This window comes from Maniola hyperantus, chromosome 3 (assembly GCF_902806685.2).
Source record: "Maniola hyperantus chromosome 3, iAphHyp1.2, whole genome shotgun sequence".
Lineage (NCBI taxonomy): Eukaryota > Metazoa > Arthropoda > Insecta > Lepidoptera > Nymphalidae > Maniola > Maniola hyperantus.
Genome location: NC_048538.1, coordinates 9,734,781 through 9,755,822, shown reverse-complemented (window position 1 = coordinate 9,755,822; position 21,042 = coordinate 9,734,781). Strand labels below are relative to the sequence as shown.

Below are 21,042 nucleotides of genomic sequence, written 5' to 3'. Positions count from 1 at the left end.
CTAGCAATAGCTATGAAGTGCTGATATATATTATGTGTACATTGTAGGAATGTCAATAAGGGTTTATCTGTAATTTTATCATAGATTTAGACACAAGTTTGAAAAGGTTTTTGAGTGTGTCATATTTAAATACTTTGCGAGTGAAATTGCACGCGAAATACTAAGTTAAGAGATAAATTGTCTGGATAGTAATCAACAATTTAGACATTCCTGCTTGTACTACTACAAGAAGCAATAAAAAATCGGCCAGTCAGTCTCGCCCAAACTAGAAAAAACATTGGAATAAACATTTTCTATGGGACTCTCTTATAATAATTATAGAAATGAGCATATTATGTGACAGACATACGGATGGATTTGGTCGCATCAAAAGAATTCGTTTTTTACCATTAATACCCGGAACTCTTAAAATTACCAAAATATAAGCAAATCGTTTAAAGAATTTAGTTTAAAAATACTGTAGTTTGTTAGGTGAGCTGAACCATTTTGCTTTATTGCTTCTTTACAACATTATATAAAAATACAATAATTTTAATTGTCAAAATAGCCACGGTGAAATCATCGACTGATTTCAAGTTGGCTACTCAAAATATAGAGTTTGCAATTGGGAACCACTCTTACCTTCGAGCCGCGTTCATTGAAGATAATTTCTACATCAAGTATTGTGCCATATTGCTGAAATGTAAAACAATGTCTGTTAATATTCTTAAGGCTGAAACCAGCATGCGCACCACGAGAAAATTTTGTCTACGCATTTACTCGTCTTATTTGTATGAAGAAACACGAGATAATGCGTAGACAAAATTTTCTCGCGGGGCGCATGTTAGCCTAACAGATAAATGGACGGTAGCGCGACGCGACGGCAACGTGTCTAACGCAGCTCTTTCAAGTTGTAATACAAGGACCTGTATGAAAACGTTCACACTTCACACTGCAAATCACGTGACCAAGCCGCGCTCCCAAAGTCGTGTACTGTTGCAAGTCTTTATGTAACAAATCTTACACGCACATTTAAGCCGCGTTTTCATATGTATCCGAGTTATTTGCATTATGTTACAGCTTGAATAGTGGAAAGGTAAACATGCTTGTCAGCTGCATGTACCTAAATATCTTTTTAACTTGTAAGCAACTGTCGCGAATTTTATCCATGTGACAAGAAAACTGGTGTACAAGCTGTGGCGCATCTCTTGCTTGCAAGTAAAATCTTGCATGGGAGGTGCAAGCTCAAGCAAAGATGTTAATTTAAGTAACTTGCACGCGATGTGATAATGGAAACGCGGCTTTAGTGAGATGTCCTTCATGCCACGCAGTTGCCGTCGAGCCACGTTGCCATCGCGGGGTATGTTTCAAGCTTTATTGTTATGGAATAGCAACATCGAAACATGCTGTGCTTTAAAAGTGGGTACGTACCCCAAACATGTTCCTAAGATCAGGATCTCTGAATCTGAACGGTATATTGGAGACGTGAAGCCGCTTCGGTTGCGAGGCTTGCGAGACGGGCACGAGCGTCTTGTCGGGCGGCGCGGGCGGCGCGGCGCCGGCTGCCACGGCTGCGCTCACAGCTGCCGCCGCCGCGTGCGCTGCCGCCGCCTGCTGCGCAACCGCCGCAGCCGCTGCCACGCTCACTGGTGTGCTCTCGTCGTTGGACTCCCCTTCGCTTTGCTGCCGAATAACGGGCCATTTATATAAATTGATGTTATTTATTAATTTAAAACTAGACGATGCCCGCGACTTCGTCTGCGTAAGTTTCGGTTTTTTAAAATCAATTTGATTTTCCCGGATAAAAACCGGCCAAGTGCGAGTCAGGCTCGCGCAACGAGGATTCCATATTACAATGGTATTTTTTCGACGTTTTGCACGATAATTAAAAAACTATGATGCATAAAAAACCTGTTTTAGAATGTACAGGTAAAGCCCTTTCAAATGATACCCCACTTGATATTATAGTTATCTTACTTAGAAAATTGAAAATACTAATTAATAGTTCATGACCACAATTTAATTTTTTTGTGTAATGTAACCACAAATTCACGGTTTTCAGATTTTTCCCCGAATGTCTGCTATAAGTCTTGTCTGCCTGCCAAATTTCATGATTCTAGGTCAACGGGAAGTACCCTGTAGGTTTCTTGACAGACAGACAACAAAGTGATCCTATAAGGTTTCCGTTTTTCCTTTTGAGGAACGAAACCCTAAAAATTATCCTGTGTTCGTCTCCAGGATGCAAGTTATCTCTGTACCAAATATACGATGTCCACGACTTCATATGAACTGTTTCATTTTTCCGGACAAACCCGAGATGCAAACTATTTCTGTACAAAATTTTGCCAAAAACAGTTAAACGGATGGGCCGTGAAAAGGCGACTTTATGTCTAGGTATGTACTAAACTTAGGTTTTGTGCTAAACCTAATTTCGGTGTCAAACTAATATACTGTGCTAATGCTATCACGTTCCGTATAAAAAGAAAAACGAAAACTTACTGAGGTATTATTTAGATTTTCTATTGAGTTCTGTGTGTGTGGTGGCTGTGACGGCGGCTGCGGTGAGAAGTTGGCCGGCGGCGGGAGCGGCGCCTGCGGGGGCGGGCCCTCGCTCTTGACGAGCGGGGGCTGCGGCGGCGCGGCGGGCCCGTTGTCTGCCTTCACGGCGCTGAGGTCGCCGTTGGCCGCGAACTGCGCCGCGGCCGCCGCAGCCGCCGCCGCCGCAGGGAACGGGGCCGCCATCCCCGTGCCCACCATGTGCTGAAAAAATTATAAAAAATACATTATTTTATATTATTCATAAGATAAGCTTCTTTACGACAAACATACCTTGTAAAAATCAATAATGATTCCTCTGTTGGATCCTAAAAGGTACCTACTCAAGTTATACGTGGCAAGAAACACGTAGAAGTCGATTAGGAGTATGATGATAGTAATTAAACTGTCACCATCTTCCCTTCGACGGCCTATACTATTAAGCACGGGACTTTTTTCAGAAGGAAAAGTACTACAGTCCATCACGCTAGTCTAGGGCGGAATGACAGATTTCACTCACCTTTCAGAAATTATGGAGAACTCTCAGACATGTAGGTTTTCTCACGATGTTTTCTTTCACCGTTAAAGCCAGTGTTTTTTAATTACTTAAAATGCACATAACTCCGAAAAGTTAGGGGTGCGTGCCCGGGATCGAATCCAATTCGATCTGTCCAGTAGTTTGAGCTGTGCGTTGATAGATCAGTCAGTCAGTCAGTCAGTCACCTTTTCCTTTTATATATTAAGATTTATAGGTATAGTAAGTATATAAGAATTCTTCGCAATAGTAAATAAGTTATTATGTACGCTCACTCCCTGATAATTTCGTCCAAAATCCACTATGGACACAAAATTAAATTGCACACGACCTTCATCCATAACACGTACGTATCCTTCAGCTAACAACGTTAGGAGCTGCTACAAAAACCTTATTTAATACAAATTACTGTTAGGTACTTACCTAAATCTATTCTTTACATTTTCCCTATATAAATGTTTCTATTATTTATCGTATTTTTGTTTTGTTGTTATATTCGTCTAGTTTGGTAAAATAATGCTAATAGGTACATAGTGCGGCTCGCAGACGTGGGTCCTTACTCCTAAGTAACTAACTCATTTTGGTGGTGAGTTACATATGAAGGTTTGGACATCAATGAAGGCCGTTTACTTTCTCTCCGTGCTATGAAGAACTGATCAAATCGTTGGTACTTGGAAATACCAGCTATTACGACTACTATTTCATTATTATTAATTATATTTTAGATACTAGATGTTCGGGACACCAGTGTACCGAACACTGACCTGTGCGGCCTCAGCACTTTACAGCACTGACAGTTAACAGACAGTGCACCAAGGGCCGCCACGCGAACCGCACGCATTATCATTTTCAATATCATTATCATATCAATATCAAATTATCAATCAGCTATCGAAGGAAATACAGTTTATTATCAGCCTATCAATTTTATCAGTATCAACAACCCCCACACTAGAAGAAGATAGCTAGATCGTACACACAAACTAAGAGTTTTAAAATGTCTAAACTGCATTTTTTGAGCCATTCAAATAAAATACATAATATAGGTTAACCTTTTGTAAAAACCGGCCAAGTGCGCGTCAGGCTCGCGCAGCGAGAGTTCGATCCGGGCACGCACCTTTAACTTTACGGAGTATGTGCGTTTTAAGCCAATAAATAAAACATCGTGAGGAAACCTGCATATCTGAGAGTCTCCATAATGTTCTCAGAGGTGTGTGAAGTCTGCTAATCCACACTTGGCCAGTGTGGTGGATTATGGCCAAACCATTCTAGTTCTAAGAGGTTACCCGTGTTCACAAAGCCGGCGCGGCGATGAGTTGAAGATGATGATGATCGTGATTAGAAAAGCATCCGCGTGGCCAAGGACTTACTCCATGTATCTTTAATATACATATATGTGTATTATATACATATATACGAGTAGATAGAGGCAAATGGCGAGCAATGGCGTTGCGGAAACGAGAAAATTAGGAAGTGGTTATTGGTCACAATTGCGTTGAGCGTTTCTGACCGCGCCTGGCTCAGCCAAGCCACGACCTATAAATTTGCTTTGCAAACTCGTTGTTTTAAATCTATTCTAAGCTCAAATTCCGTTTAGTTAGACTCTACAATGACTCTAGTTTTACTCGTAGTAGTTTAGTTAGACTCTAGAATGACCGTAGTGCTAGTAGGAGAACTTTTGTACAGAAATAGAACAATACTTTGAATTTCAAAAACTAATTGGACGGAGAGTCAGTTTAAGGCTTGTTGTTCTTCTCGTTGAGAATTCAAGAGTTTCAGCTTTTTGTTCGTGTAAAGAAATTTAACTCAATCAAGTAGATTATCACCTTAAAAGTTGGTTAATTAATCGTCATAAAACAAAAATTAGGGCCTAAACTTAGTAAATACTTGATCAAAGCTCATTTCTTGACATTTGCATTCAAACTTTGTACAGACAATTTTATTATGAAGTACGAGCTTGTATGCCTACTTGCTAAAACTTTATACCTATGCTATAATAAAAAAATATCCAGTAATAGTAACTCCTACAGGATTTGTAAGAGTGAACCTACTTGTAGGTAGGTACTGTCTATTCATAATTACCTTCAATTTCGAAAGCTTTTGTAAGGAATTTACAAAGCAAAGCATTCCCTCAGCATTAAAGACAATTAATTATATCCAAAGAATAGGTACGTATCAAAAGCGATCTTTTACGGTACACATTAGTGAATGTAAAAAGTGCGTAGCAATGGAACATTAAGAAAGTATAAGAAATTTTGACAATAGCAAGCAATACCCCAAACATAAAATGTATACATTTTCCATGAATAGCGAATTTTTAGTCTTATTGTGTTTCATTTACAATAGGTCGGTCGGGTGAAAAAGCGTCATTCTAAAGGTGGGTCCGCTTAGGGCAACGCAGTCAATAGTGGAGGGTGGCAGGGGGTAACGTTGAAGATATTAAATAATGGTCGCAGCGAGTCATCTATGTTGCACCCGCGGCCTTTCTTTACACACCCCGACCCTTGCTGAAAAATGTAACAGCAAAGCGGGCTGGAACTCCGCGTTTGGGCTTCAAATTAAATATTCAATACTTTGAATGCGTGAATACGTTTCTAACAGGATATATACTTACTTACCTCATGAGCAAGTAGTTAAGTTAGAAATACCTAATTATAATAATAATAATTGATAGAACATTTAACGAATTTTATACCTAACTACATAACATCTCATTGCACGAGCGAAATGAAGTTTTCTGTCCGGGGTGAATTTTCGGTTTTGATTTTTTTTTTAACTGGAATCACTCGAGGAACATTTATAAAATAAAATAAAAAATATTTTTATTCAATTAAACTTTTACAAGTATTTTTGAATCGTCAGCTGCATCTACCACCGGTTCGGAATGCCTTTGTGATAAGGGTCAAAGCTTAATCAAAAAAATTATGACCACGCCCCTTTTCGCTCAATAATTACCTGACTACTCTAATACCAGTCGAACACATAGAAATAAAATGTGTGAACTTAAAAACCGTCACGCGAGATATAAGTCTGGAACTACGTAAACAGTTTGTAATAAATATCCCGGGATCTGGCAAGAGATGCTGTGTTATTAAATTCGCAAAACTTAATAAACTGGTATGTAGCGTCTTAAATCCTTCAATATAAGAAGAAAATAACCTAGCGCGCTGGGGGATATATTTAGAAGAATTTCATGAACACAAGCTACAAATTATAAAACACATATGTGCATGGATGTAATATGTAGACATACATATAATTATGGATACATAATATCCATATGAAAAGCTGTGATAGCCTAGTGGTTAGGACGTCCGCCTTCTAATCGGAGGTCGGGGGCACCTCTAACTTTTCGGAGTTATATGCGTTTTAAGTAATTAAATATCCTGGAGGAAACCTGCATGCCTGCGAGTACTCCATAACGTTCTCAAAGGTGTGTAAAGTCTACCAATCCGCACATGGCCAGCGTGGTAGACTATGGCCAAAACCCTTCTCACTCTGAGAGAAGACCCGTGCTCTGTAGTGAGCCGGCGATGGGTTGATCATGATATGATGATGAATGTCCATATGGACATTGGAATGGTACATAATATGGACGAGGCTAACTGGAGAGTCCCCGCACTTCAACGGGAACGGGCTCTAAGTTTTTGAATTCTAATTGTTTACCTATACCAAGATACTTTCTTCTACATATTATAAGTAATTAATAAGTCGTTATTTTATTTCCTTATATTTTGTATCACACGATTTTATTGCAAGAAACACGACGCGCGAGTTGTTTATTTAATATGTACAAGAACAAATTGGTAATATGTATCACAGATACTGGTATCGAACGGCATTATTAAGTAGGTACATCCATTCTCATATTACAAATTCGAAAGTATGTCTATCTGTCTGCTAGAGTCTGGCTAACGAAAGAAGAGATTGGAAAAGCGCGGCTAATTCAAAAAATATCATTATAGTAGCCCCAAAATTAGTATTACAGGCCTGGAATAACCTAATTTGATAGAACAGAAATAATAAAAATAAGGAATTCTAAAGTATCAAATACGGTTATTCCAGGCCTGTCATACTGTCATTTTTTAATTTGACGCGCTTTTTAGTCTCTTCTTTCGTTAGCACGGCCCACCTGCTCAATCGTTTTTGACAAAAGGTACAGAGCTACAGCATACATCCCAAGGAAGGACATGAGTTATTTTTTGTCCAGGAAACTCGAAGGTCCTACAGGATTCTTAAAAATTAAATCCAGGTAGTCGCGGGCATCATCTATTTGGTAATTAATCGCTTGCGTCCTGGATAAAAAGTAGAAGATTTCTGGGATAAAAATCTCGATATAGGTATGCGAAAGTAGCCTAAAAAAAATTTTTACAAAAAAAATAAAAACCGACTTCGTTACATAAACACTAAAAATTGAAAAATAATTTAATTTATTACCGAATATATTATGTATACAAGAGTTAATATAGTTCCATAATAATACTTTTTGGTGCCGGTGCCAATTAGCTTTAGCTGCGCGAATCGTCTAGACTTCATATTTTTATGGGACTCCACAATGGCACCTCATTGGCACCGACCCCAAAATACATAATATATTCGGTAATAAATTAAATTATTTTTCAATTTTTAGTGTTTATGTAACGAAGTCGGTTTTTATTTTTTTTGTAAAAATTTTTTATTTCACAATTTTTAGTGGCCCCATGAAATTATGCTATGACTGGTTAAAAATCTACTGTTTACTAGGCTATTACACTGATCGCGAGCAATTTACTCTTATCCGTTGAGGAGTTCCAGTATCTATCTTCGAAGATGTTCATCAGATCTTCACCAAATTGAAATGGGACCAACTTTGAAGTATACCCTTTCAAACAAAAAAAGAATTTTCAAAATCGGTCTAGGCGTTTTTGAGTAATCGGGGAACATACATAAAAAAAAAAAAAAAGATTCCGACGAATTGAGAACCTCCTCCTTTTTTTGAAGTCGGTTAATGAAAGAACACGGGATTTAGAAAACGGCCAAGTGAGAGTCAGACTCGCGCACCAAGGGTTTCGTACTATATTCGTATTTTTTTGACATTATACGTAAAAAAAACCAGCCAAATGCGAGTATATATTATCTTACTTTGAAAATTTACAAATTAATTATTAATTAATAAAAAAAATAACAAGTATTATTTGGTCATGGACACGTTTTGAATTTTTACACAAATTCACGGTTTTCGGATTTATTCCTGTACTTGTGCTACCTGCCAAATTTCATGATTCTAGGTCAATGGGAAGTACCCTATGAGTATCAGACACGACGGACATACGGAAAGACAGACAGACAACGAAGTGATCCTATAAGGGTTCTTTTTCTCCTTTTGAACCTCCTTTTCTTCCTTTACAGAGGTACGGAACCCTAAAAATAAATCCACGTGGACGAAGTCGCGGGCATCATCTAGCTAATTAAATTATAACAGTAGTTATATAAACAGGAGATGCTCATAAAACTGTGAAACATTAAAATTACAGTGGTCACTCAACTCCGTGGTAGGTATAGGAGTAGATAATAATAAGTATGCTAGTTATAAACAAGATGGTTCTGGATGTGGAGAAGTTACGGAGATCACATGCGGCGCACCATCCAATACCGGCCGGTCATATCCGGCCAGCAGGGGCGGTCACGTAAACAAACAACGTTTATATAGAACGAGTCTGCGATTCGTAGAGCGTTCAACCAAACTGCTCTTGGCTTCTAAAAACAGATGTTTATTACGAGTAGTAACACTGTTTAAGGTACGGGGTAAAGGGAAACAGTTTATTTGGATTCGTCGAAAACATCTCGTTTGTATGTTGTCACTGTGCTTCTCTTGGAATATATATTTCGACAAAAGTAAGTCAGTCTATACCTATAAGTCCGCGACAGGTTGCCATCTCGGCAATTGGGGTGTGAGGCGGGGGACGCCCCGCACACCCGCACGTCACCCGCGCTCACCCGCACTGGGCTAGCGCAGAAGCTGTGCGGGTGTGCAGGGCGTTCCCTCTCCGATTGGCATCTCGACCTGTCGCGTAGTATACTTAGATTGAGTTTTTAAACTGTTCGGGTTGAGCCGAATAAAATAATAATAAGTTCATTGCAGTAAATACAGTTGGTTTAATTATAATTAAGTTTGCATATATAACTAATAAATAATATGAATAGATAGTGTCAAAAAGGTCGAAGTCTGTGTTGACCCCATTCTTATCAAAGTCTAAAGACAAAGATATTTATTACATTCATGGCAATAAGAGTCATAACAACGAATTAAACTATGTAAATAGTTTTAACTTTATTACTCGATGTTTAAGTTATTTGAAATAAATAATAATAATTTGCAATATTTAAGCAGTTCAGCATAATCGCGTTACAATATCCCTATCTCAGAATAAATATGGAGAGTGTATATTATACTGAATATGCTTTAGTATAAAAAAACTTAGTATAAAAGTGTGAGTCAGACTCGCGCACCGAGGGTTTCGTACTACAGTCGTATTTTTTCGATATTTTGCACGATAAATAAAAAACTATTATGCATGAAAATAAATAGAAACCTGTTTTAAAATGTACATGTAAATCCTCTCTTTCATCTGATACCCCACTCGGTATAGTAATCTTACTTTTAAACGTTGAAAATCCGAATTATTAGTTCAATGAACACATTTTACTATTTTTTGTGGTGTAACCACAACAAATAGTAAAATGTGTTCATTATGTTAATAATTCGGATTTTTCCCCTTACGTGTGCAAACCTGCCAACTTGCCACCTACCTGCCAAATTTCATGATTCTAGGTCAACAGGAAGTACCCTATAGGTTTCTTGACAGACAGACAGACAGATAAGAAAGTGATCCTATAAGTATAAGGGTTCCGTTTTTCCTTTTGAGGTACAGAACTCCCGACTATATCTATCTATACCTATCTAGTTTTCTGTAGGTACTTAGTCGCATATTTTGACCTTAAAAAGAAGCGTGGGTAGAACTTTCATAGAGGATAGGAATGTACGGCTGGTGTATGTCATCGCGCTTACAATTACATAATTATATCACGAACAATTAGACGTAATTGATCTTAACTGGACAAAATGTGTAAAACGTAGAAGCCTGTTCATTTTCAAACATTGTTGGTGTTATTTCAAACTTTAGCTTACACTAGCTTATGCTCGCGACTTCGTCCGCGTGGACTACACAAATTTCAAACCCCTATTTCCCCCCCTTAGGAGTTGAATTTTCAAAAATCCTTTCTTACCGGATGTCTACGTCATAATAGCTATCTGCATGCCAAATTTCAGCCCGATCCGCCCAGTAGTTTGAGCTGTGCGTTGATAGATCAGTCAGTCAGTCAGTCAGTCACCTTTTCCGTTGAGACTTTAGGTACCTACATATTCCTAAAGTACGATGCCTATAGTCCGCAATAGGTTGAGATGGCAATCAAGGTATGAGACGGGGGCCGCCCCGCACACCTGCAAGGCACCCACCCTGGCCCGCACCGAGTTAGCGCGGGGGCTGTGCGGGTGTGCGGGGCGTTCCCTCCTCCATTGCCATCACGACCTGTCGCGAACTATACATTTTCGATGTTCGCATGCATAGAAAAAGCAAGGACCACGACCGCGAATGATACTCTCTGATACATACTCCACTAAAAACATGGTTGACTTGTGAGATGGTGCCACGAGCACAGTTCACAGTTTTGTTCACTTTGCTACGAAAATAAACTATAAAATAAACTTAGAATCGTCGTGGCATCTTATAAAAATATGTAGGTACATACCGAGTATCTATTTTAAATTTTAATTGACAAAACATCTAAAGGATGACGATGACGAGACCTCTATTTAAATTTCGCTTTGCCGGGACGATGGCTTTGATATTTTTCACACATGTAAGGTTGCCGTCGGATCCGTTTCGCTTAAATATATTTTGCTTGATAATAATCAAACTCATATTAATTATCTCAGTCTAGAAAACTTAGCATCGAAAAAAATCGCCAATTGAGAAAATTCCGTCACGTAACGTTAGAAAGCTAATATCATTATTGACTAATAAGTTATAAAAAAACAAGACATTTCACCGCGATTAATAGCCTTATCTGATGACAGAAGAGCTGGCTCATTTTTTGCGCAACGGATTAGCCTGGCTGTCCAACGCGGAAATGCAGTCAGTAAGTATTCTTGGCACCATTCAACGCGGGAATTATTTGTATAGTAATAAGATAAGGCTAGCTTTGAGTTTTATTGTAACATTTTCATTTAAAAAACACCAATAAGTATAAGTTAAGAACATAAACCGCTTGCTAGTAGTTTTAAGAAGTAAAGTGGATTTATAGTTAAATTAAAAACAGCAAAGAAGACGCATTAGTGCAGTAGCTTTACCTCTCAAACCATGTTTTTATCTTAGAATAACAGTACATAATAATTGCATTTGTTTGGTGTTTTGTATTTTCACAATTAAATATAAATCGCTGAGTCGTCTACAATAACCTACTTACCGCCATATACAATGTATATCACAATGTACCTTCTTATCATTACCACAGACTTTCTTTCGGAGTTTTGGTTTTATGAATTTTAAATTATTGAAGCAGACGATACCTAGGTGACTTCGACACATAAAAATACCTATTGGGTGTTTTTATAGCTTTTGCTCGAGATTGGAAAGTTTCGTGACAAAAAAATTAAACTATAAATTTGTATACTATATGTAATTTAACTTTAGCCCTAGTTTCATAAAAATATATTAGTTTTACTTTAATACGTAAAAATAACAGCGAAAAGTAGGTAGTAAAAGTAGGAATATTAGCCAGGTTTCATTAAGACACTTAATAGCTATAAAACAGATCTAAAACAATACTTGATAATGAGAAAAGTTTACGGCTAGAGTGTGCTCATAAAAGAAACTGCTTGCTTTCTCAAATATTGCCTGAGAAAATATTGGATAACACAATTACCTACTGTCATATTAATATCTAATGAGCATATTTATAGTAAACCGTCATAGTTTTATACTAGCTAGAACTAGCTATAAAAGCTAGTTTAGCTTTTGCCGAATTCGTCCGCTGATATAATTTTTAGCCTATAATAGGACTCGGGAATAATGTAGCTATGTATAGGTATCAGTGAAAGAATTTTCAAAATCGGAACATTACCCCCTACATCCAAACATACAAACTCTTTGTAATATTTAGTGTAGATAGTGCAGATTTATTCGCTGTTTAGCTATTCAAAGGAATAAAAAAAACAAGGATTTCATGTCATAAGTAAACATACTTAATATTACATACGTTCAAATATAACTCGTCATTGGTCGTCAGTGTAATAAATCCACAGGGAACTAAGTAATTACAAGCCACGAAATGAAAATTTTAGGTTCACATCACGTACACTACTCGTAACATCGAGGCAGGCAGCAAGCAACGATATAAGCTAACTCTATACCAAATTTCAACTAAATCGGTTAAAGTGTTAGGCCGTGAAAAGCTCGCAGACAGACAGACAGATAGACAGACACACTTTCGCATTTATAATATTAGTATTAATAAATGTGAAAGTGTGGATGTTTGGATGTTTGTTACTCAATCACGCAAAAACGGCTGAACGGATTTGGATGAAATTTGGAATAGAGATAAATTATACCCTGGATTAACACATAGGCTACTTTATATCACGAAAAAAGAGTTCCCGCGGGATTTTGAAAAATGAAAATCCACGCGGACGAAGTCGCGGGCATCTACATTTTTCAAAATCCCGCGGGAACTCTTTGATTTTCCGGGATGAAAAGTAGCTTATGTCCTTCCCCGGGATGTAAGCTAACTTCCAAATTTAATCCAGATCGGTTAAACTGTTGGACAGTGAAAAGCTAGCAGACAGACAGACCGACACACTTTTGCATTTATAGTATGGATTAGGTAGTTGTTTACCGCGACTCTAAAATACCACTATTTAAAACACACAGAATTTCTATTTATTTTGGGCAAATATTCAAAAATTCCATCATTATAAGAAGTGATTCAAATGGTATTCCATAATACTTAATCACTGTCGCCTAATTAATGAGGAATATGTTCTGGTAGCAGTTCTCGTTATTTTTATTATTTCAGAAGACCCCTTATTATTTGCGGATAAATAAATCTTGTGACGCAAATAAATTCGAATTGTGTCACACGTGGTAAATGTGCCAAGGAATGTATCGCAGCGCCTTGTCCTTCTGTAGTTGTAAGTAGGGTTGCTAGACATTTTTATTTCAGCCACGCTTAAAGGTTCCGTACCTCAAAAGGGGAAAAGGAACCCTTATGGAGCACTTCGTTGTCCGTCTGTCTTTTTGTCAATATCCTTTTCCCATGAATGCGTGGTTAAAATTAAATATCCAATACTTAACATTATGTGTACGGGTCTCTTGGAGGTGTAAAAAATTAAACTTCAGTCATCGTAATCAAAAAATACACTCGCTAATAAATCTAAACCTATAGGGTACTTTGTGTTGAAATACAACCATGAAAGGCAAGAAGCAAGGTCTCACAGCACAAGTAAAGGAAAAACTCGTTGATTAACAATTACCTATGTAGTTAATACCCGGCTGAGTTTGTTGTGGGCTCTTCTCAGACCTGGGCGCGTTCGGAACCCCCGTAGCTTTAGTTTTAAGTTTGCGTAATAATTATCACCACTATATCTTACAAATCTAACACCATACCAGACCATCAATAAGAGTAATTTATTACCTATTTTGAATAAATCATTTGACTTTGACTTTTGACTTTAAACACGAAAAAATTGCCATTACACATTTGCAGTTGGAGATAATAATTACACGTAGGTATCTTTCCAGGGGCAGAATCTTCGGTGCCCGATTCCGATTCGCTCTTGTCCCGTTTAAATACTTATAATAAAACTGTAACAGGTCAAATTCTGTACATCGAAGATATTTTGAAATATTTTTTTCGTGGGCACTCTATAATCGATACTGAACCCAAAACTGTAATTTTTTTCATTTTTGTCTGTCTGTCTGTATCACGGCCGCGCATCACGCTGAAACTACTGAATGGATTCCAATGAAACTTGGTACGATTTGAGGTCATACTATGAGGAAGAATATAGGATACTTTTTATCCCGAAATTCAGCATGGTTCCCGTAGGAGAGGGGACGAAAGTTAAAATGTATACTTAGTTGTAATTCATTAACGCGTAGTCCGATTTCATTCATTCTTTTTTTGTTAGAAAGGGGATATTTTAAAGATTGTTCCGTAAATATTTCAAGGTCACCGGTTTTTAACCGACTGTCCAAAAGGAGGTGGTTCTTTTTTTTACATCGATTTTTTCGAGGTTTCTGGACCGATTTGCAAATTTATTTTTTAAATCAACAAAAAAAGTTTACGTCGTGGTCACATAAAAAATTCTGGATTCAACTCCTTAATCCTGATGCTGCAGGGTTACTGCCCGCCTGAGTTATCAAGATTCAGGAAGTGTTCATAGTGAATTCATATTGTAGGTACCAAGCAACGACAACAATCCCGAAAAATCAGAGTTCCCGCGGGATTTTAAAAACGTAATATATAATATATGTATAATAATATGGTGGCACTGTGTCCCATACTGAACCATTTACTATAGGCAGCAAACGTTGCGTTATCACTTATCACAAATTATTATTCACTTGAATTTTCTTTGCGAATGAGGGTGGTGCGACTATAAATTGCTTATTTTTTAACCGACTTCAAAAAAAGGAGGAGGTTCTCAATTCGTCGGAATCTTTTTTTTTTTTTTTTTTTTTTTTTTAATGTATGTTCCCCGATTACTCAAAAACGCCTGGACCGATTTTGAAAATTCTTTTTTTGTTTGAAAGGGTATACTTCAAAGTTGGTCCCATTTCAATTTGGTGAAGATCTGATGAACATCTTCGAAGATAGATACTGGAACTCCTCAACGGATAAGAGTAAATTGCTCGCGATCAGTGTAATAGCTTAGTAAACAGTAGATTTTTAACCAGTCATAGCATAATTCCATGGGACCACTAAAAATTGTGAAATAAAATTTTTTTACAAAAAAAATAAAAACCGACTTCGTTACATAAACACTAAAAATTGAAAAATAATTTAATTTATTACCGAATATATTGTATACAAGAGTTAATATAGTTCCATAATAATATTTTTTGGGGTCGGTGCCAATGAGGTGCCATTGTGGAATGTGGAGTCCCATAAAAATATATATAAGTCTAGACGATTCGCGCAGCTAAAGCTAATTGGCACCGGCACCAAAAAGTATTATTATGGAACTATATTAACTCTTGTATACATAATATATTCGGTAATAAATTTAATTATTTTTCAATTTTTAGTGTTTATGTAACGAAGTCGGTTTTTATTTTTTTTGTAATTTTTTTATATTTTAAACACACATTGACATTTGCAGCACCAGAGGAACCACTAATGCATTGTCGGCATTTTCGGAATTTGTTGATCCGCCCCTTGAACAATCTCATGTTGAAATCTATTAGTTTGCCATTAAAAAGTATTTACGATAAAAAAATCAATTAACTATAACCAAACTTTTTAATTTGGTAGTTTACTCGTAAGTCTGGTACCCCTAGTCACAAGCCCGTCTTACTTTCGTATTCGTAAGCCCTAAGCAGAACGAGTGCGAAACAATGCTTAGCTATGCATTTTTTATTTGTGCACTATGATTACGAAAGCTCTTATGTAGATATTATGTAAATGAAACAGTTAATGATGTTGACAAACATGAAAGTGGTTCACAGTCGGTGAAATTGCTCTTTTCGTTTCATAAAATTGTTCGAAAAAGAGCGGCTGAAAGACGCTCGTGACGGATTTTCTATTCATATTCGCAGCCATATAATATGTCGCGCTTTAATTCCTCATAATTTTAGTAAAGCGAGAGTTTTTGTCAGTTTATTATAATTTGTCGGGCACGGAAGGATGGGGAATTGTTTTCAGTGGGATTTCTTGTAGGGAATATTATTTAAAGTATTTAATATTCAACATTTCGCCGCAGTGTACGTGACTAGGGAGTATTTACAGAGCTTAGCAAAGCGCGTGGGCTCAGCCTCCACTGCCCTTGTACACGGGTGTCCGTTGTTTTTTAATCGAACGAAGTATTTTTTAATCGAATTTCATTATGCCGACGATTCGCCGAAGTAATGTTTGCCGAAGTAACATTTTGCTTAATTTGATTTCGCCGAATGATCATTAGATAATTGGCCAGAATATCAAACGTCAAAAAAGTTCACAAATTGTAGTTTTATCTTAGTCTAATAGCAACTTTCATGTGATCACACAACATTTACACAACGATTGCAAGACTTTTTATTTATTCGACATTTTTTATATTATTATTGGAAACGTACACGTAAGTGAATGGGGCGCACAAAACCTAGTGCAATTTAACCCAACTAAAACACAGGTTTGCGCGTTTTCCGCCAAGAAGTCCCCTTTAACACTGCCTCTTCTCTTTCGGAGCACTCCCCTCACACCTTCCAACAGCATTGGGATCCTTGGAGTCCACATTTCGAGCGAGGTTCAATTCCGCGATCATTTGGAAAGCAAGGCCAAATTAGCCTCCAAAAAGCTTGGGGTGCTCAACAGAGCAAAGCGGTACTTCGCGCCCGAGCATAGGCTCCTACTCTATAAGGCGCAAGTCCGCCCTCACATGGAGTACTGCTCCCACCTTTGGGCTGGAGCACCCCAGTACCTGCTCGCGAGTTCATCAGACGCTTGCTTCGGTCCTGATAAAATAAAACTTAATAAAACCATTACCAATACTAGATGCGCTCATTGGAACAATCAAAAAACAATCATCTACCTCGGCCCTCGTTTCGGTAGGAATTGGAACGGACTAGAAACATAAATCATGGCTTTGTAACAATACATTAAAAGTTATGATACCTACAAATAGGTACCCATCATGGTAGGCATTTTGTCCCCTTTTACACATTAGGTTTTCGCATAAATGTATTATTAATGTGAGACTGACTTTGGAAACCATTTTCAAACTTCCATAATATGCGGGTCTGCAGAGGCGTAATTGTGAGCACAATTGATAAATTAGTCCCTAGCACGTTAGCTGCCTGCATTGAATACCATATCCCTATTAACGTAATAGAGAGAGAGCCAGCGCGTGCCAGACTATCGTTATTTTATAAAAGCTGAAAGTTCCTCTGCTTATTGTCCCCAACACTGAGAGGAACGTTTGTTTGGATCATGGTGGCTTTGGGAGATAACAGGTAATAAAGGTGTACAAAATCTTACGTCAAAGTATAAAGTATATTTTTTTAATTTACTTCGGAATAGTATTATCACGACATGCATTGCCAGACACTTAGTATTATAGTAACCCCCTGCCAGACAACCTTAAAGTTAAAATTTAGATATAAAAAAAATTACTTAATACTTTGACCGTAAGATTTTTTACACCTTTATTACCTGTTATCTCCCAAAGCCACAATGATCCAAACAAATATGCAATCAAACGTTAATCCAAGTGTTGAGGACAATACGCAGATAAATTTTCAGCTTTTATAAAATAACGACGGTCTGGCACGCACTGGCTCTTAGTCCATGAGGAATGTTGACACAATTGGACGTACAGTTCGCGCTCAACTAATCCAATGACGGGATGCTGATATTATGAAGCGAGTTCCTAATTGCAATTTTGGCGCGTGTGAAATATACTGACCACCGTTATGTCATTCCATTCCCCGCAATGCCAAAACACATTTTCTTGCTCTACATTATTGTATTTTATTGAGTACCGATCCGGTCATAGCTGCAGACAAAATCATCATCATCATCATCAACCGATAGATGTACACTGCTGGACACTGGACTCTTGTAGGGATTTCCACATGCCACGGTCTGCGCCGCCTGAATCCAGCGGCTCCGTTTCCGTCTACCTAGTGGGGGTTCTTCCAACGCTGCGCCTTCCGGTGCGAGGTCGCCATTCCAGCACCTTGGGACCCCAACGTCTATCGGTTTTCCGTACTATGTGCCTTAGCCCTTACCCATTGCCACTTCATCTTCGCAACCCGTTGCGCTATGTATGTCGGTTACACTAGTTCTCCTACGGATCTCCTCATTTCTGATTTGATCACGTTGAGAAACATAACATATTCAACAATAAATAATTATATCCTAGAAGCTTGGCTTAGGATGATTGTGCAGCGATAGATATACATAATACAATGCAATTAATTAATGTGTTTTAATGTACAACTACTGAAAATGAAATTAAATGTTATATATGCTTTTCATTAGATCACGCCAAGACTGAAGTAGGTATCTACTTACTTGTAACTGAAATTTAAATAACACGATAAAATTCTTAGATCGTTTCGTTTCATATTGTTTGCATGAAGATAATACTCAAGTTGAGCTCTGTGAGCAATATAATGCAGCAAATGGGTATGTTAATGTTACCATGTTCGGAGTTATGTGCGTTTAAAAAAACTTATCGGTTGCTGTAATGTAAAGAAAAACATGTAAGGAAACCTGCATGCCTGAGAGTATTCCATAATATTCTTAAAGGTGTGTGAAGTCTGCCACCTGCATGCCTGAGAGTTTTCCATAATGTTCTTAAATTTGTGTGACGTCTGCCATTACGCACTTGGCTAGCATGGTGGACTATAGCTAAACCATTCTCATCTGAGAGGAGACCAGTACGCAGTAGTGGGCAGATGAGTTGCGATGATGATGATGATAATAAAGTCAAAACAATACTTTATTTAAGTTTTCAGACACAAGTTGATACCAACTAGTGCATGAAATAGCAGCTTTCACGCACATGTGTATTAAGAAACTCGATAAGCATTTAATTATTTATTAATATTAAGTAATTAAAGCTGTGAATAATTAATAACTACCATTAGAGCGCTTTGGCGGATTAATAAAATAAAAGCCGCGTCGCTGCACCACAGGCGCTCCGCTCGAGCGGGCCGATCTCTTTGAAACTGCTCTAGGGGTGGTGTTACCTACTCTATTTTATGGGTCGGCAGTCCCGTTAATTAAGTCTTTTATTACGTCGTCGTCTACTCAGTATCGCTACCATTTTCTCGAATATCATCATCATCATGATCAACCCATCGCCGGCTCACTACAGAGCACGGGTCTCCTCTCAGAGTGAGAAGGGTTTTGGCCATAGTCTACCACGCTAGCCAAGTGCGGATTGGCAGACTTCACACACCTTTGAGAACATTATGGAGAACTCTCAGGCATGCAGGTTTCCTCACGATGTTTTCCTTCACCGTTAAAGCAAGTGATATTTTAATTACTTAAAAACGCACATAACTCCGAAAAGTTAAGAGGTGCGTGCCCGGGATCGAACCCCCGACCTCCGATTGGAAGGCGGACGTCCTAACCACTAGGCTACCATAGCATTTTCTCGAATATAGAAAATATAAAATACGCGATATCCGAGTGGCTATGAGCAGCTATGGGTTTTTTAAATCCCGTGGAAACATATTGATTTTCAGGGATATAAAAGTCTATGCACGTCCCGTCGTCAAACTGCCTATATTAATTAATAATTAATTAAAATCTACGTTAATCTGATAGGATATTACTTAATGTCTCATCTTGAGAGTTTCTGATTGGTTTCTGCGATATAGGTAATTAATATTATTACATTGCAATATACATACATATATAGTTTCAACTAGGCTCTAGATTGGCGGAATACCAGATTCGAAAAAAAACCAATAGACTTTCTGGTCTAGTTTTTAGTAATGTGACAGCAATTATTGTACGATATTCAATGTATAAGCTAAGTGCTCCTATCCAATGCCAATATGACTTTAAAAAGTTAGTTGAATAAATGTTAGTTCTGGCAAGTCACTTGCACTGTGAATACTCGCAAATCAACTTCTACAAGTTTTGTATTGAACAGAAATTGCCATTGATATGACAACGATAGGCGACGTCTGCAAATTTTATTGCTAGTGGACACTTAGCATAGTTAGCATTAATTAGAATAGGCAGTCTGGCAACAGTAATTAGAAGAACACAATTTCTCTAACTGGCATGTAGTCTATCTCACGCAAATCACGGCGGTAAGTCACGGAATGCATGGACCATTAACCGACAATTTGCATTTCCCTGTATTATAAATTATAGCTATCAATGCAACATGTGAAATAGAACACCGTGTAGAATTTAGGGTGTAATAAAGTAAAATAATTTAAATAAAATATTAAGGAGCGGATTGAATTCCAAAAGGTCGGAGGTTCAAGCCACACCCTTGGACTATTGTCGTAACTAATGTTAACACAAGCTTTACGCTTAGTTGGAGGGGAAAGGGGAATACTAGTAATAATTAACATGGCTAACAATCTTTAAAAAATATATATATTAATTGTTAGAGATAAGAAATACGATAAAAAAATTAAGATTTTTTCATTCATAAGTATAGGTTTTGTAGGTGGTAGTTCTTTTTTCTAGTAGTAGCTAGTAATGAAAAAAAATTGTGTTGAGATTTTTTAATGATCGAATATATTACTTTTATCGCATGTTTCATATAAAATCGCGACGTTATAATTATATAAGCAATACACCAGCTAAACGGCATTTGCGAAATCACAGTACTTCTTCTACATAGTGTCAGTAGGCCGTAGCCAGTCCGTACCTACTAAGCGGATTCGAAGAAATAATACTCTCACATAGAACAGGTCTGTGTTGTCTAAACGCAAAGATAACCAACTCGATGTTGGCTTTCTCTTATTTCAAAAGTAGTTTTCAATCAGTTCAAGGCATACCTACTCCTCGGCCAAAACGTATAATTGTGTCAACGGCTTATATTTGAATCAACCTTGCTGTATTTTAATTTATGTATTTACAGAGATTCCAACAAGACGCAATACTGCGTAAGTACCTACAATAGATGTAGTTTATAATCCTGGTGGACACTCGACAGGCGCCGAACGCGTCCCTGGGCCCATCACCTACGGGTAATATCGATCTTATTTGAGCTTGATTAA

General features: G+C 37.7%; 1 protein-coding gene across 13 annotated transcripts in view; it reads right to left on the bottom strand.

Annotated features, from left to right (window-relative positions):
* The window catches only part of Rbfox1 (RNA-binding Fox protein 1), a 73,065-nt gene that overhangs the window by 20,186 nt on the left and 31,837 nt on the right, over nucleotides 1–21,042 (bottom strand). For all 13 annotated transcript variants that reach the window (XR_011238488.1, XR_011238490.1, XR_011238491.1 and 10 more), the window contains exons 3-5: nucleotides 2,479–2,739; nucleotides 1,411–1,662; nucleotides 622–675 (exon numbers count right to left, since the gene is read on the bottom strand). Coding sequence is in view for 10 of the 13 variants with exons in the window: in XM_069509153.1 (XP_069365254.1) it covers nucleotides 622–675; nucleotides 1,411–1,662; nucleotides 2,479–2,739 (567 nt within the window). In the remaining 3 variants the exon portion in view is untranslated. The remainder of the gene's footprint in view (nucleotides 1–621; nucleotides 676–1,410; nucleotides 1,663–2,478; nucleotides 2,740–21,042) is intronic.